We start from the raw sequence: 17,261 nt of genomic DNA, 5'->3' as shown, positions 1-17,261 counted from the left end.
CTTTGATTCTATGATTGTATCCTGTGGTGGACTGCTAATGTTCCATGCACATGCAAGATTTGGAGGTAGTTGCCACGGCTATTTACTAGCCAGAGGAAGGAGATGGCACACAGGCAGCTTCTGTCCGCAGTTTGAAGCTTGAGAAAGAGAACTGAAATTTCTTTAAAATCTCCTGTGATTCAAAAGAAAATCTCTTCTCCATTTATTCAAGTTTCAGTTATTTAAGGCTGCTGGATATTAGTGTGTTTAAAAAAGAAAATGTGAAGACTACACACAAAATATTTTTCTAATATGTAGTTTGAATAGGCTGCATCGGGGGAAATCCTAGATGGGGAGACCCCAAATGTGATTGGTAAAAGGACCATTCAAATCACTCTTGCTGTTTTGGTCTACATATCCCATAATTCTTCCTGGGATATGTGCTGACCATTCTGAGCAGGACAGATGGGTATTGTAGACCAGAACATCTGAGGTATCAAAGGTCCCTAGATCAGATTTAAATTGAGCAGTTTATTATTATATTTATTGATTTGATTTATATCCTGCCTTTCTTCCAAAATGGAACCCAAAGTGGCTTGACATGATTTAAAACAGAGTGGGCAATTGCAATAGCTCCAGAAGCCAGTTTTGGTCCCAAGACTTTCCAGAGCCATATCAGCTACCAATAATTGTCCCACACACTTACACAACCCAAGACCAGAAATTAACAAACCAGAAGTGGCCAGAAGTCTTGGTATTTTTGATGTTAAAAACCAAAGAATTCTCTATGACTTATTTTAAAAATGCACTGCCACTCCTGGAGGCAGTTTGCTTTTTTGTATGTTGGGAAGATGGAAAAAGGAAAATCTGAAGAGGTCAAAGACCACAAAAAGTGCCCATGTAATATTTAACACCTGTGATTTAAAGTCTGAGAAATTCTATCCAGAATGTTTAGACTGACTGAAGTGAATAAAAAAGTGTTTTAGATGTAATTTTGGTGAGAGGACATACAGTGATGCTCTTACATAAGAAGACTGAAATTTCAGTTAAGAGACAAGGTTGACTGTCCTATACAGTATAGTTCTTCGGGTATTGTGTGAACTATTTTAAGAATCTCTTGAAATGTAAAGTGCTTTTAAGTGCTATATGAGCAAATTTGCCCACCATGTTCTAGATCTGCTGTCTTTTAAAAGGAAATCTGTATTGGATGTATTCCTGCTTGCAGCTCCCACAGTTCTGAGTAATGTATGGCTTGGTTTCCATGGCTTACATTTTATTCCCCTTTTTTCTGCCCATAGGTTGATGATTTCCTCTTGGAGAAGGCAGCAGAGAAATTTCCTTTCAATCCTCCAAAAACAAAAGAAGGTTATTATTACCGCCAGATCTTTGAGAAGCACTATCCTGGGCGTTCGGATTGGCTCCCCCACTATTGGATGCCGAGATGGATCAAGGCCACCGATCCATCTGCTCGCACATTGCAACATTACAAGTCAGCTGCAAAGGAATAGACACTTTTATAGGAGGGGTAGGGGGGGTATTTGCTTTGGGTAGGTGAAAGTTTCCAGCAAGAATGCAAAAAACAAAAACAAAAGCAAAAAAAAAAAAAAAAAAAAAAAAAAAAAAAGCCTTAAAAATAAAATAAGCACATGTATTTAAATTTCTTCTACATAAAACGGGTTTGTACTTATTTAAACAAATGCCAAACCTGCTGAACCTGCATTTTAGGCTAATGTACTTCATATTTTCCTGCAGTAGTGGGGAAATATTATGTTCTCGGGTGTTGCTCCCTCAATTGCTCTGATAGGAAGGATATTATTCAGTCTTATTCCTCCCTCTGCACTGGATAGGGTGGCTTTTCATTGTCCCCTTCATCATTTCCTCAGTTCTTCTCTTTAAAAAAATCCTTCCTTTTTTCTGTGTAAAATTTTATTTTAGTGTACAACTAATAATAAAAAACTGCATGAAAACAACAAATGGAAATAAAACAACAAAATCCACAATAACAAAAGCAAAATATTTCATAGTGCCACACTCTATCAATTGAAGAGAGAAAAAACAGTCAAGCAGCGCTATCATTATTACTATAGGATACAATTAGCGGCTCTTTGGAGTTACATATGTTATATTTAGGAGCCACTGTGGCATAGTGGTTTGAGTGTTGGACTACAGCTCTTGAGACCAGAAATCAATTCTCATCTCAGCCATGGAATTCCCAGCTTGGCTAGACTAAAGGTCTTTGGCTGACAGTTCTAAAAACCCCTCCCTAAACTACAAATCCCAGGATTCCATGAGTTGTTACCATAACAGTTAAAGTAGAGCCATAGCTTAGTGTGAAAGGTGCCTGATTGCTGTAATCACAGTGAGTATATTTTTGAACTCCCCAAGGTTTCCCAAACCTTTTATTTTCTATCACTCCAGGGGCATGACAAAAAATGAGATCTTCAGCAAAGTATGTAGAATCCCATCCATTTCAGTGGGAAAGTTTTATGCTTTCCTTAGTTAATTACCTAGATAACTTCTACATAGCAAATGTATGTGTTTTTTTTTAAATGGCAACAAAATAAAATGAATATTTATTACACAGAAATGTGCATAGAAATAATATAATCAAACTGCAAGATAGAGAAATTCTATTATTAATGTAGAAGGCAGCTGAGCTTCAGAGTATATTGCTATTAAAGTATCAGGGAGGGGAATACCATTTTCATAATGATTGTGTTTGTTCTTTTAGATTCAAGTGTTTTGCTGCTGGAGAGATGGAGGAGCAAAAACAAAAGAGTCTAGTGGCACTTTAAAGAATAACAAGTTTTAGTTTGCATACGTTTTCAATGACTACATACCACTTCTTCAGATACACATCTGATGTATTCTGGAGTCCATAAATACTTAAGCCAGGTAAACATTTCAGGTGCCACAAGGCCTTTTGTTGTTTTTGCTATTGAGAACCAATATATCTTTTTGCAGCCACATGGTGGCACCATAGAACTTTCACATATGATGTAATTCCTGCTTTCCATTCACAAAGTATGCACGGCTGGCTGTATAATGTATGCCAGAAGTCTGCAGTAAATGTATTGACTAGTTTTCTTCCTTTTGCTTACTTAATGTATTTTTCCTCTTTGGATGATGTTTTCACAAGACAACATCCAGCAATAGATCGAAACAATTGCAACCTAAAAAGAAAACTGGCGGAAGTCTTACAGAAGCAAGTTTGAAACTAGTTAAAACCAGCAGGAGGGGGAAAATATTTAAGAAAATAGTAAAGAAAAGTTAAGCAGTAGTAGTAATAGTTGGTTTTTTTTTAAGTGATGGAAAAAATCTCAGTAAACCAGTTCTTTGCACACGTGGTTTGCTTGGTAGTGCAACGGCTTCTGCAGAGCATCCAGGAGTATAGCTTTTAGCACAGTAATTTCAATACTGCTTCATAGTGAACTCAGCACTCTAAGTGATTTACAATCTGTAAGTCTATTGCCCTCAACAAGCTGGGTACTCATTTTACCAGACTACGAAAAGATGGAAGGCTGGAGCCCTGTGGGACTGAACTCATAACATTGTGGCTCATAACCACTGCGCCATGAAAACACATGACCATTCTGCAGATGCTCTGACTGGTTGTGAGGGGCAAAGTCATCACGAGGGTTGGCATCACCAACATAGGGATGTTGGTGTTCAAAAAATGATCCATACTGGTTGTCAAATATTCTAGGTAAGCCACTGGTCCTCAGCTTACTTCAGTTCCTACAAAATGAGTTCCAAGTGCAAAGGTAGCTTGCACTACGTAAACTCAGCAGTGGGGAGAGGAGTGGAGGGGGCAGAGGTTTCCCCTTCCCTGTTGTCTCAGGCAACAGTAAACTGCTGAAGCCTCCTAGCTTGATCACACTCTGATGTTGCTTAGCCACACTTGTTCCAGTTTTCATCTGTGAAATTATGAAGGGCATGCTACTCTTCTGAGCCAAAATACCCTGTCTTAAAGGCACCAGAGACTCTCTCATCTTGGAAGCCAAGCAGAGTCAGCCCTAGTTAGTACTTGGATGGGAAATCACCAACAAATACCAGGTGCTCTAGGTTACATTGCCTAAGAAAATGTTATGAAATTGATGGGGGTGCCATAAATCAACAAGTGGCTTGAGGGCACACACACATGCACACACACAAACACACAGAAAGCTCTTCACTAGAAGATGGCAGTGACTGCTCTGTAGATCCCTTGCTTTTCTCACTTCAGAATGAGAAAATACAGAATTTAATCAACTTTTACTTGTTTGTTAGTTTCTCAAAGTAATCTTGCTCAGATTACTTGCTCAGACTGTTAAGGCTATGAGTTAGTGTCATCTTTGGAAAAGAGAAAATATAATTATTATACAAATGCTATGTATAATAAAAAATAAAGCCAAAATGTCTTGTTCAGTTAATGATCTGAGCAAAATCAAAATTGTTATTCAAAACTGTGACCTTGATACTGGAGATACTATGCAAAGGATGCTGGATCTCTATTAATATTATTATTATTCTACATTATTATTTGGTGTGGAAAATAATTAAAATAATGAAAGTATCATTATCTCTCTAGAGAGAGCTTAAAGAACAGTGCTTTATTGTGTATTGTTTTAATGTGCATTGCCTTGAGTTCTTCAAAAAGCAAATATAGAAAGAAAACTGAAAAGAAAGGGAGAAATAATATGATACTTTGCTCACCAAAAAAGAGCATGGCTTGTACTAATTTTAGTTCCCATGTTCCTAGATTATGCAATAAATCATTTTTAGAGCTTTTGGGAATGGAAGTATAGTACAGCTGCTTCCTTATGGCCACAACAGAAAGCAAGGGCATCTGAAATATCAATAAGAGACAGTTAACACCATTATCTTGTAAAATGGCCTTGGCAGTTCACACAAAGCAAAAAGCTTTTCACAGATAGTGTCAGTGGGGGCTGCATTAATGACTAAAGACTGAAAGCCACCTGTTAAAAAGTCCAGCTCCCTCTTCCCATTCTGTTTTATGTCCTGCAGTAATTACTGTTTTCATGGTTCTGCTTTTCATGGTTTTTTTTTTTAAAGAAAGGTTTTGGGATTTTTTTGGCCTCAACTGTATCAGACAACCAAGGCTTTTAAAGAAATGACAGTGTCAGTGTGCCACATTTTAAATATAGTGGAGCTTTGTGTATTCACGTCAACAATATGTAACTGGTTAAGTCTTTACGCAACAGCCCAGTGTTGCTTGATGTGCTCCCATCGTAGCCAGGACACATTGTTATAGGACCCATGAGAGATTTGCTGTAGCTTCCGACTTCACACTTGGAAACAACCCCACGCTGCTTTCTTGACTGAAAGTTTAAAGAATTCCTGCTGCCAACATTTAGTTACATAAAGATCAGGCCCAGACCTTCCATTAGGTCAGAGCCACAGGGTCACATTTTGCAGCCTATCACTTGCTGCGTCTTCTGCCCAAAGGCCTCACTTGTTGGGGCAGAAAAATAGATATTTATGTTCCTAAGAAAGCCAGAGTGTTATAGTGGTTTGAGTGCTGGACTAGGATTCTGGGAGATTAAAGTTTGAATTTCCACTTGACCAGGGAAACCCGTGGGTGACAAGTCACACATCTCAGCATCAGAGGAAGATGACAGCAAATCTTCCCTGAACAAATCTTGCCAAGAAAACCTCATGATTGGTTTGCCATAGGGTCTTCACAAACTGGAAATGTCTTGGAGGAACACAAAAGCAAAAGCTTCCTGGAGTTGTGATATTGTCTTAAAACCAAAGCAAAACCAAGAGTTTGCATAAAACTAAAAATGGACTTCCACTGCCACTTCTAGATTGGGTTTCTAAATCTCTCCCTGCCACTCGGTTTTCTGGGGCTGGCTTTTCTGGGCTTTGGACTTGTTGACTGAGAATTGTTCCTCAGATCTCTGCAGCTAGATCTCCTTTGCATTAGGCAGAGTGAAGCAGATATCTAATAATCCCAAATCTTTTGGGCGAGTGAATGGAATTGCAGGACAAGACTGATGAAAAATGTTTGTGTATTCCTGATTGTTTTCAATAAAAAATTGAGTTTTGGCAAATTAAGCCTGAACTTTGTGTAGAAGCCAAGATGACTAAACTGAGACTGTTGTACTTTGGCCACATCATGAGAAGGCATTATCCCTGAAAATAATGTTAATGCTTAGAAAGGTAGAAGGCAATAGGAAGAGAAAAAGATCACATACCAGATGGATAAACTTAATTAAAGAGGACATGGCTTTAAATTTGCAGGAACTGAACAGAGCAGAAGGATCTGTTAAAAATAGGGATTCTTGGAGGTGCTTCATTCAAGGAGTTGCCATGCGTTGAGGTCTAGTTGAGGGCAGGTAACAACAACAACACCTTCTTGTCCTTTGACTGAAGTTAAAAATGTCTTGGGTCATCCCCAAAAAAGATATATTAAACGGGGGGGGGGGGGGGGGGGGGTGTTTTGTACTCCTTAAATGGTATAGCAGAGTAGAGATGATGTGAATAAAACCTTCTCTGCGTAAGTCAGGTTTCGTTTTTCTGTATAATTCCCTGTATTTCTGCTTCTCCCTTCATCAGCCCTTTCATGTTCCAGACACAGTAATCTTGAATGTCCCCTCGGGTGCTGTGTCATTTAGCTTCCTGCTGCCTTCTTCATTTTGCAAATGCCCAGGGAAGTGAATTGGCACAGCTGGTGGTGATGTTACCTGTCAGTGGTTAACAGAGGCACTTGTCTCTGCAGATGATAGGGGAAGACAGCCTTGTCAGCAGGGTGTTCAGCTTTTCACTTTGCCCGTTTGCAAAAACAGATATAGATATATATTTGAAATCAAGTAATCCAGGGTAACATAAGGATGAGAGAGCTAGAGAGGAGGAGGGTGCTTTCAAGACAATTTGGAAGCAGATCACATTATAAATGAATAAAGAAAGTGGGCTGAGTCATGGCCAGTAGTCTAAAAATCAATGGGTGAAAGCAGTTAAAGGAGAGTGGAGCAGGGGTCTTGCCATCCTCTTAAAAATCGTAAATCCCATGCTATTCCTTCTAGGCATTTTAAAGTCATAAACTTGTTTTGCAACAGAATGTGGGCCCCTAAGAACACAACATCCAGGACAGTTACAAAGAAATAGCATAGCATGAAGTCTGATTCGTGGAATGCAATGTATCAGAGGACATTGCTATTGTTCGCATATACTCTTAAGAGGTATGGTTTTGATTTTTTAAAATACAGTACTTACTTTCTAATAATCCCGACACCTATACGAAATAGAAAAAAGGGGGGGGGGATGAAAGCCAACACTATTTCTAAAAAGATCCACCTGTGTGGGTGGTTTAAAAGCTCTTTCCTACATTCTCATCAGAGTAAATGACCTGCTCTGCAGAGGTTGTAGTTTATAAACTACAGTATTGTAAGTATTCAAATAGATTAAATGGACCTTTTGAGAGGAGACATTTGGAAAGGGAGCATAATGATTAGCGCTGCCTGAAATACCATTTCACAAATCAAACCCAAGGGCATTTTGAGAACACATTTTTAAATATCAAGGTGAGTAAAATGTGGTTAAAAAAAAAAGTATCAGCAACTGGACAGAACATTTGTGAACATGGCCCTTGTCAGTCAGTTTGCAGATCTTGCCTCTGTGGCCAAATTGTAGACTGGGATGGACAATTCACAGCCACATTTTCTCCCAAGATGTTTTTGTTGTTTCACAGAGCCCTCACTGAATTTGATGGCATACCAATAAATTTTAGAAGAAATATGCGACTTTCAAAAGATTTTTATTTTTGAAAAAGGAAGCAAATGACATTCTAGTCCCTAGGATTATAGTTAACTATTGCTCCCAGAAAATCCTCCAGGTTGAGACATTTTAGCTGTGGTTTTATGGCACATCCGTGATCTTGCATTATATGTGAAAAAAGTATTCAGAAGAAGTCAAAGCTAAGCACACATTTATAAATAAGGATGATTTTGCTTTGACAGATAAGGATTTGCTCATTGTACAGTGGTTGAAAAGTGTTGCCTTCAGCGGCTTGTGAAGGCACTGAAAACAGAATGAGATCAATTCAAAATTGTTTATGGGAGAAATTGCTAGATTTAAGGATGCTGTTCTAAGCTAGGCACTCTCAAAAATCAATGAAATCTTCCAAAGCTCACTCAAAATGACATCTTCCCCATGGAAAAGCATGTGTAACAGGTCAGCTTCCTGCAGAGGCATTTTGATCTGGGTTCTCATTAGTAACACTAGTAGCAAATGTGCAGTCTACTCATTATTCTTAGGCCAGGTGTCAATTGCTCAGTGGTTGCTTCTGTTGTGCATCCTGAATTCTTAGCAGGAGCAGCATGAGAATTCAAAGTTAGGAAGGGGTGAACCTTTTTGGCCTCTGTAACAGAACTGGAATCCCAAATAGTTGTAAAAGAGTTGGACATTTTTGGACCCAAATGAAATCTCTTTAGGGGCTATTTTAATGACATCTTTGGGAGTATATTTCTTACAATAGGGCTTCATTTGTCAACCCACAATCTCACCGAACCCACATATCTTGTTGCTGAACCCATTTGTGGCAATGGCAGTGACAGGTAGGTCCGTTCCTTCATTCCAGGTTGTCAGAGTGACTCATTCAGAGTTCAGATAAATTAATTTTCAGGGTTACAATTTTCCCCTCCTGCCCTCTAGGAGTTTGGCCACTGTGCGTGGCAGCTAGAAGATTCTAGTAGCTGTAGTTCTCAAAAGTAATGTTTCCAAGCTCTGGATCCATGCACAAGGGGCAGATGAGAGAAGAATTCTGGTGGCTACTGCCACCTTTGCAACCACACACATGTGTTAAGGATGGGTGGTACAGGAGGCAGAGGGCAGTTTGGGCTAAGAAGGATGGAGTGCTTCTCTGCTTGGACTGCAGTTAATGCTGGAAATGGACTCTACAGGCTGTAATGCTTGCCACAGATGTGAGAAGAATGTCATGATTTAGTGAGGTTCATATTCTAATTAGTTATGTTTAGATGTTCAAATCAAACATTGTTTGCTACATTTATAATCCTGCAATTAAATTGAATGCAAGCTGCTTCATAGAAGGATTTAAAATGTTTCAATTAAATTAATACACAAACGGCTTAATCCAGAGCTAGCAATCTCATCTGGAATCTATTTCAACATTGGGCAAAAGCTGTTTTCCATACTGTATATTAATTCAAATTGTTTCCTACATCCTAAGACCAAGTCAAGAGTACTTTCACAATTGTGCAAAAAGTGATTCATTGACAACTAAAAACCTGCTGTCATTCCCAGTTGCTTAAAAGTTAAGAGGGAGAAATGTTCTGATATATTCTGAGTCATAATTTATAAAGTAAACACTGGGAAATTTCAGTGCAATCCTGTATGTGTCTGTTGAGAAGTGCAATGGGACATACTCCTAATAAGAACACATATGAGTTGAGCCTCAGCTGTAGGCTTGCACAAAATGCTGTTACCTTCCCACCAAAGTGGTACCTATTTATCTACTTGCACTTTTACATGCTTTCAAACTGCTAGGCTGGCAGAAGCTGGGAGCTCACCATCACACGGTATTTGGGCTTCGGACTGCCGACCTTGTGATTGTCAGAAGTGGCGTCTTAACCGCTAAGCCACCATGTATCTCTTCTGAAAAAATTTGCCAAGAAAGCCCCATGATAGATTTGCATTAGGGACACCATAAGTTGGGAATGACTTGAAGGCACACAACAACAATACTAACAATAATCCAGTATAGGGATGGGAGAGCTCACATAATCTGGTTTGCAGCCCTTGGGAACTGCACTCCACACCTTTTGCAGGGGATTGTGGCAAAACTGGGCACTATGGGGAGAAGTGAATATTTTGGAGAGAAAGTATTTTCAAGCACAAATACTGGAGGGCTGTTGTTCTTAACTGCCTTCAAATTGACTTCAACCTATGGTAACACTATGAATGAGAGAGCTCCAAGTTCCCCTGTCCTTGACCACTTTTTTCAGCTCTTGCAGATTCATGGCTGTGGCTGCTCTGATTGGATCTGTCCAATCAGATTCAGTTTGCATTTGATTCAGGTGGGGCTGTAAAAAAACCAGGGAAGGCAGATGCAGCCCCTGAGTCATATGAATATCATATCAGATATAGCGTCATCAAGAGATGTGAAAGAGCTCATCTTTTCATAGACAGGAAAACCGTCAATAAGTGGCCAATCACACTGCCACTCCATTTACTCCACAGGTGCAACAAGTTGCTCCTGTGACAATCCTGATATTGGGCAGTCATGTAGTGTCAGTCTCCCCCTCCCTATTCCCAAGCAGCCTATTTTCTTTTATCCCTACTTTTTCTTCTTTTCCTTAAGGAAAAAAAACAACACCTAAATTGCATTCCCATAACTCTGGAAGTGTGTTACAAATAAGAATAAAAATTAAAAAACCTGAAAGGCATACTGGGTAGGGCACAGGCTAGGAAGGGGGTGGTTAAGGGGGTATGTGGAAAAGAGCATGCAGGACCATTGATGGCTCAAAAAGCTCCAGTTGTGCTATTAAGGAAATGTGATAATAAAAGCTTCAAAACCAGTATATTTTTGTTCTCTTTAAATAACCCAATTGTGGCAAGACTGAGGCTCATGTGATCAAATCCTTCATCCCATGAACTCAAAGGTGCTTACTTATGAGTAGAGATGTACACCTGATAGCACTTTTAGATGTATATGTGTGTGTGTGTTTGGTATCAAATGCCTTTTCTGTTTTAAATTATTGCATTCGTTTACAGACTGTATGTTGCAAAATCCCCAGAGTCATTTTTTTAAAACATTTATTTAACCTTTTAATTGTTGTAAAAAGCCAGGCAATGAAATGAAGACTTCTAGATTCACATTTAAATATCATCTTTTAAAATATATCTATATATGTTGGCACAAAAAAAAACAAAACCCCATGCTGCAATGATACAAATATATTTTGCCTACTGAAATTACAGTACATGTTGATGATGATGATTTTTTTGCTATGAACACAATTTGAGGCACTAGACACCTGATAAACTTGGCATGGATAGTGAAGCTGATACAATTGCTATAAATTAAAAGATCTTTTTTTTTATTTCTTTACCACTTTTTTTTTTTTTTTACATTTGGTGAACATCTCTTTCACAAAACATATCAAATAATGTGCTTTGTTGTGAAACACCATTGATTTCTATTCTCCGGAAGGAGCTGACATAGTAGAATCCAGCACATATCTGCATACTGACTGCATGTATTACTGCTGTAATATGAAAACATTATTTTTATTGAATATACAACTAAAAAAAAGACCAGTCATAAATAAATAATTATTCCTTACAATGGTTATTTTTATATTACATTAACTAATTTGGCCACAAACAAATTTCAACAAATAATGGCAGGAATATTTCATTTACGTCTCCTTTCGTACATTTGTGCTGTGTTCCATTCAGAAGATCCTGTGAGAGGAATAAAAAGGGGAAATTTTAACTGAATGAACATATGCATATCTATCGTGACAGATTAGAAGCATAAACTATAATTCAGTGATTATTTCATTATAATCTGTGTTGGTCAGGCTGCATTCAGAACATGGACGTTACTAATTACAAGTAAAGGCAATTAATTCTACTGAGTTCCTTTTGTCTTATTGAGGGTGCAACAAACTTACATGACAGAAATATTATAGTGTAATGTATCCTGCTTAGCCTTTAAAGTTACTTTTTAAAGGGGCATTTTAGAGGCAAATTAGCACAAAGTGTCCAGGTTTTGTCATATTCTCACACCAATCTTAGCTTCTTTAATGGAAAGTTACTGTAAGCAACTATCAGCATAATGAATAATGCAATGAACAAGCCGCTTCTCAAAACATTGGAACAGGTAAGAACAGCAAATTACTTTTCAGTTACTAAAACAAGTTACAGGAACACATTACTTTAAAAAAATAACTATCTGAGCTCAGGCTGTATTTGGAGTACCGTGACAAATGTGTTAATATATTAAGAAAGGCATTGACAAACTGGAGAATGTTCAGAGGATGGTGAGGGATCTAGAAGCAAAGTTCTATGAGGAATGAGTGAAAGAGCCCAAAGAAGGTTAGGTGGTAACTGCCTTCAAACCAGCTCTATAACCTTACAATTTATGTCTTGCCCAACTCCTGTTCCCACAAATGTCTTAATGTCTTGCACGCTAGAGAGGCAAATAGTGAAATGTTCTTGCCTTGATGGTTCTCAAATGCACTAACAAGTCTTGCTTCTTAAGCAAAATCAAAGAAACTGGCATCTCTTTAAGAACAGGCCATTCATGCTAAGTTGCTAAACTATGGGAGGAAAACTTTTTGCTTTCCAGGTGTTTGGCCTACGACTTTCACCAGCTCCTTTCCAATGGGGTAAATGATTGTGGGAGTTTTATTCTAAAACATTTAAAGGATATCAGGATTCTTAGCCCTGTACTCATCAAAACAGTCAGCAACTGTACTGTAAACACTGTACTCTCATGTCTGAATGACCCTCCCTTTCCATAATCCCCATTACATTTCTTACTCTGACAACGAAAAGACTAAGGTCATAGAAGTAAAGCCCTCACCTACTCCTAGGTAAGTGTTTCATTATTATTTTTTTCTCTTTGTCGGGATCATTTCTTTGATTTTTGATGATGGAGCATTGAGACATCTGACAATCCCCTGCTTGCACAGTTTGAATTATTGCTGTCCGCCAAAAGCTGTGGGCACAACTGTTCTGTATTTCTACTTTGCAATGGGGAACATTTTCCTTGCCTATTTTTCTCCCCCAGTGTGAAACATGTTATGCCTTGTGTTTTGTATCTCTATCTCTGTTATCTATCCAGGCGTCTCAAGCTGTGTTAATAAATCCCAACTGGTGCCTTTTCAGTGTGTGCAATTCCTCACTGTATTCATTTCCCTGTGAATGAGTCCCATAGTTAAGATACCCAGGGATGTTCACAGAGCAGTTAATCCTCCTGTATGTCTCCTTTGGGGCTTATTAGCTCCTTTTGAAAATTCACTGAGACCTCATTTTACAAACCTTGCTAACTAACAGCCTGCAAAAGAAACTAACAATAATCCTTGTTTTCTTTCTCAGACCCCCTTCCCCCTACCTTTCTCCTGCTGGTATAGGTAGAATGTAATGAACAGCTTTATAGTTAACATAGCTGGCCCAAAATGTTCTCTACTTCTGTGTCTGGTGGCTTCCATGTGACTGCGGTGGTACACCTGTTCCAAGTCCTATCCCAAACTATCTGCAACACTGAACCTTTTTAGGGGATAGGGTTCAGGGTACTTTGAATAGCTCTTATAAAGTTCAAATTAAAACCCAGAGCAGGTCCATCATCCACTGAGATAGAAGCAACTCACTGCTATTGGTTTTGCAAAGGGCAAGATGTCCCTGTCGCACATACAGAGGTTGACCAAAGTGATGAGTGGACAATAGCCTCAGTCAGAAGCAGAGCATGGAAAAGCCATTATTTTGAATTTAAACTCAAAAAATCCCCAGCACAGCATGACCAGGGTGTTTTACTCTAAAAAAGTAACTTTTCTAAGATTTGGTCAAGTTGTTCAGGAAATATCACACCCAGCTTTGCTGTCTAATCTGTCCTTGGTGCTCTTCACCTTGAGCATTTCCTGCCTAATGGTAGGGTTCTAAAGACCATGGTACATGTCCAAAACCCTACAGAACTATTATACAGAAATGTGGGTGGGGGAAGGAAAAATGTGGGTGTTGTGTGTTAACCGCCCTCAAGTCAACATTGACTTATGGTGACCCTATGAATTTCCAAGACATCCTATTCTCAACAGTCCTGCTCCAGTCTTGCAGACTTAGAATATTGGCTTCCTTGATTGAGTCTATTCATCTTAGATATGGTCTTCCTGTTTTCTTACTGCCTTCTGCCTTAACAAACATTATTATCTTTTGTAGTGAGTCATGTCTTCTCATGATATGGTCAAAGTATGACAGCCACAATTTAGTCATTTTGGCTTCAAGGGAGAGTTCAGGTTTGATTTGTTCTAGGAGCCATTTGCTTGTCTTTTAGCTGTCCATAGTAGCCGCAGAACTCGTCTCCAGCATCCTATCTCAGATGAGTTGATTGTCTTCCTGTTAGCTTCCTTCACAATCCTAGCTCTCACAACCATACAGAGAAATGAGAAATACAATGGCATGGACAATCATAATTTTAGTATTCAGTGATATATCCTTGCATTTCAGGATCTTGTCTAGTTTTTTCATAGTTGCCCTTCCAAGTCCTAGTCTTCTTCTGATTTCTTGACTGCAGTCTCCAGTTTGATCAATAATTGAGCCAAAGTATGGAAAAAAACCTTTAACTATTTCAGTTTCTTTGTTGTTTACCTGAAAGTTATGTAAATCATCTAGGCATTATTTTTGTTTTCTTAATGTTCAGCATTAAACCTGACTTAATACTTTCCTCCTTGATTTTCTTCTGTAATTGTTCCAGATCTTTGGTATGCAAGCAGTATGGTGTTATCTGCATATCTTAAAAAGTTGATGTTCCTTCCTCTGATTTTCACACCTCCTTCCTTGAGTTTAATCTATTTTCGCCATAACAGTTGAACAGATAAGGTGATAGAATGCAGCCTTGCCTGACCCTCCTTCCACTTGGAAAACATTCTGTTTCTTTTGTATTCCTTTCTAACAGTAGCCTCTTGTCCTAAGTACAGGTTACATATCAGGGAAATCAAATGTTGTGGCATTTCTCATTTCTTTAAGAGCAATCCATCACTTTTTTGTTATCTATACAATCAAAGACTACAAAATTTGCTGTAGTCTATAAAGTACAGGCTGATTTTCTTTTGGAACTCTCTGGTGTGCTCCATTATTCAACACATGTTAGCAATGTGATCCCTAGTGCCTCTTCCTTCCCTGAACTCAGCTTGCACATCTGGAATTTCTTGATTTCTTGATTTATTTATTTATAGTATTTATAGTATTTAAAGTATTATTTACAGCCCTAAAGGGTCTCAGAGTAGCTTACAGATAGTTATTCAGACGGCTCCCTACCCTCAGGCTAACAATCTAAAAAGACATGACATAAAAGGAGAAGGGAATGGTCTATGGTAGAAATCTTTGTTGTAGGAATTTGAACATGACTTTCCTGGCATGAGAAATTCAGACTCCAAATTTTTACTACTGTAATATTAACACTAAATACTAAAATTTCACTTGAGCATTTAGAAATACAGATTAGGAACTCAAGAAAAGGGGAAGGCACAATTATCAAAGGGATGTGAATATAGCAAGAATAAGGGTTCCATATGTGAATGATTTTCAGTGTCTCACTTCTGCAATACGAGATATTGGGGAGGATGAAGGAAAATTTCATGGACAGACAGAATTTTTGTTTGGAGGCAATGTCCTTATTCCCCTGTTCCCCATAGCTACACCACTAACTAATAGGTAAACAAGAACTTCACTACAATACAGAAGCCAGGATTTAATAATGGGATTTTACTATACTGGAGATCCCTCACAGATTATTTGGTTTCATCACCCTTTTCCTCTTACAATCAGAGTTCATCAAGTAGGTTTTAAAACTGTGTTTCTAATAAAGGTTCTTGAGCACAATATAGAACCAGAGGTAGTTGTAACAGGAAACAAAAGATCAAAATGAGATTTTAATCTATTTGATTATGGGCAAATCAGAAGCAAGGGGTTGTGTACATACTACATTACAGAAGATGAACTTCTCATTGAAAGTATCCTGAACTCAGAAAGCTGTGTCATCCAGATCAGACATAAAACCAATATAAGGCATGCGAATAGGGGCCTCAAAGTTCCCTATCAACAGTGAGTATCAGAATAGCAGACTAAATGCAGACCACAAAAGCTCAGTCCTCCCCACAATGAGATGTATTATGCTTAAAATTATAATATTTGCTTCTAAATTTGCATCTGTACATACCTACATCCATACATGCATTTTTCAGCTCCAAACCATATGTCTTCTTTCTTAGCCATACATTAGTGACTAACCCCTACTTCCCAGGTTCAACAAAAGTCTCTTTGGCCCATGATCCTGTGCACACTTACATAAGAGTGAATTTATGTAACTGAACAAAGTAAGGCTTACTTCTGAATAAACATGTAAAGCACTGGTTACTATCACCTGGTCATAGAGTTGGAAAAGACCACAAGGGGCATCCAGTCCAACCTCCTGCCATGCAGAAATACACAATCAAAGCACTCCCAATCCATCCAGAGCCATCCAGCCTCTGCTTAAACCAGATTCTTCCACTGGATTCTTTTGGCATGATGTTCTGGATTGCCTCATCACCAGATCTCCATTTATCATAGGAGATCAACCTATGGTCCATCTTGAAATTTTTAATCTCTTTCACCCCTCCCCTCATTACAAAAAGGGGGGCAGAGAGAAACATGTTGGGAACTTCTTTAAAGTTTGGACTAAAGACCAGAAAGGATTCACTATCAATTAACAGTGGAGGTTTTCCAACCTTTTTCAGTCTGTGGGATCAAACAACTATACTCAGGCCAGCACTGTAGTGTTTGATTGCTTCCATAGATTGTAGTCTAAACTAAGTTATCCAAGGGGGCTGAGTCCTCACTCCAAAATAAGCTTAGCAAGTTGGATAACTCCTTTACATTAGGCATAACACTTGGAGTAGATTGACTACTCCAGTGGCGTGGAAACCACCAGCTACTACTCCCAGTACTGTAGGGGTGGGCAACTCTCTGAGGTTAGTGTAACACATTAGCCTCCCCTTCCAGGAGGGGTGTATTCACAACTGACCCCTATACACACACACACACACACACACACACACACACACACACACACACAAACACAGAGTGAGTGAGTGAGAGAGAGAGAGAGAGAGTGAGTGAGTAAGAGAGAGAGACACATGTGAGGTACTCTCAGAATGTTCCAGCCAGCATAGTCACTGATCTTGTTGGCTGGGGGATTCTGGAAATTGCAATCCCAAAAAGTAATGTTTCCATGCTCCGATGTGAACACTATTTCAGCTTCAATAGCCCTTATCACACGGGGGGCTGTGCAACTCAGTACTGACGCGACTGTGCATCCAAAAATTCCAATTCAGGTTAAAATGCAATGTTTTATCCTACCTGGTAGCCTTTCTGAATCGAGGGGGAAGCGGAATGAGTGCAAATTGTATTGCCACACCGGTGTGGATTCAACTATTCGAATCGGTACCCTTGCACATGCTCAGTGGGGTCTGAGCAGGCAGGGAATGGTGGGATAGGTGGCAGGGTGAAGGAGGGGGCAGATCGGGGTGTAGGAGCAGGCAGAGGATGATTGGATAGGT

General features: G+C 39.0%; 2 protein-coding genes across 2 annotated transcripts in view; one reads left to right on the top strand and one right to left on the bottom strand.

Moving 5' to 3' along the window:
- Window positions 1-2,975, top strand: part of ASNS (asparagine synthetase (glutamine-hydrolyzing)) — an 18,791-nt gene extending 15,816 nt beyond the window's left edge. The window contains exon 12 of the mRNA XM_042476675.1: window positions 1,278-2,975. Coding sequence (XP_042332609.1) covers window positions 1,278-1,487 — 210 coding nt within the window. The 3' untranslated portion in view covers window positions 1,488-2,975. The remainder of the gene's footprint in view (window positions 1-1,277) is intronic.
- Window positions 2,976-10,767: 7,792 nt separating this feature from the next.
- Window positions 10,768-17,261, bottom strand: part of TAC1 (tachykinin precursor 1) — a 28,715-nt gene continuing 22,221 nt past the window's right edge. The window contains 1 exon segment of the mRNA XM_042472063.1: window positions 10,768-11,406. Within this exon segment, the coding sequence (XP_042327997.1) occupies window positions 11,357-11,406 (50 nt within the window). The 3' untranslated portion in view covers window positions 10,768-11,356.

Source organism: Sceloporus undulatus, chromosome 6 (genome assembly GCF_019175285.1).
Source record: "Sceloporus undulatus isolate JIND9_A2432 ecotype Alabama chromosome 6, SceUnd_v1.1, whole genome shotgun sequence".
In the NCBI taxonomy this organism is placed as follows: domain Eukaryota; kingdom Metazoa; phylum Chordata; class Lepidosauria; order Squamata; family Phrynosomatidae; genus Sceloporus; species Sceloporus undulatus.
The sequence above is the reverse complement of the archived record's forward strand: the minus strand, read 5'-3'. Positions and strand labels throughout refer to the sequence as shown.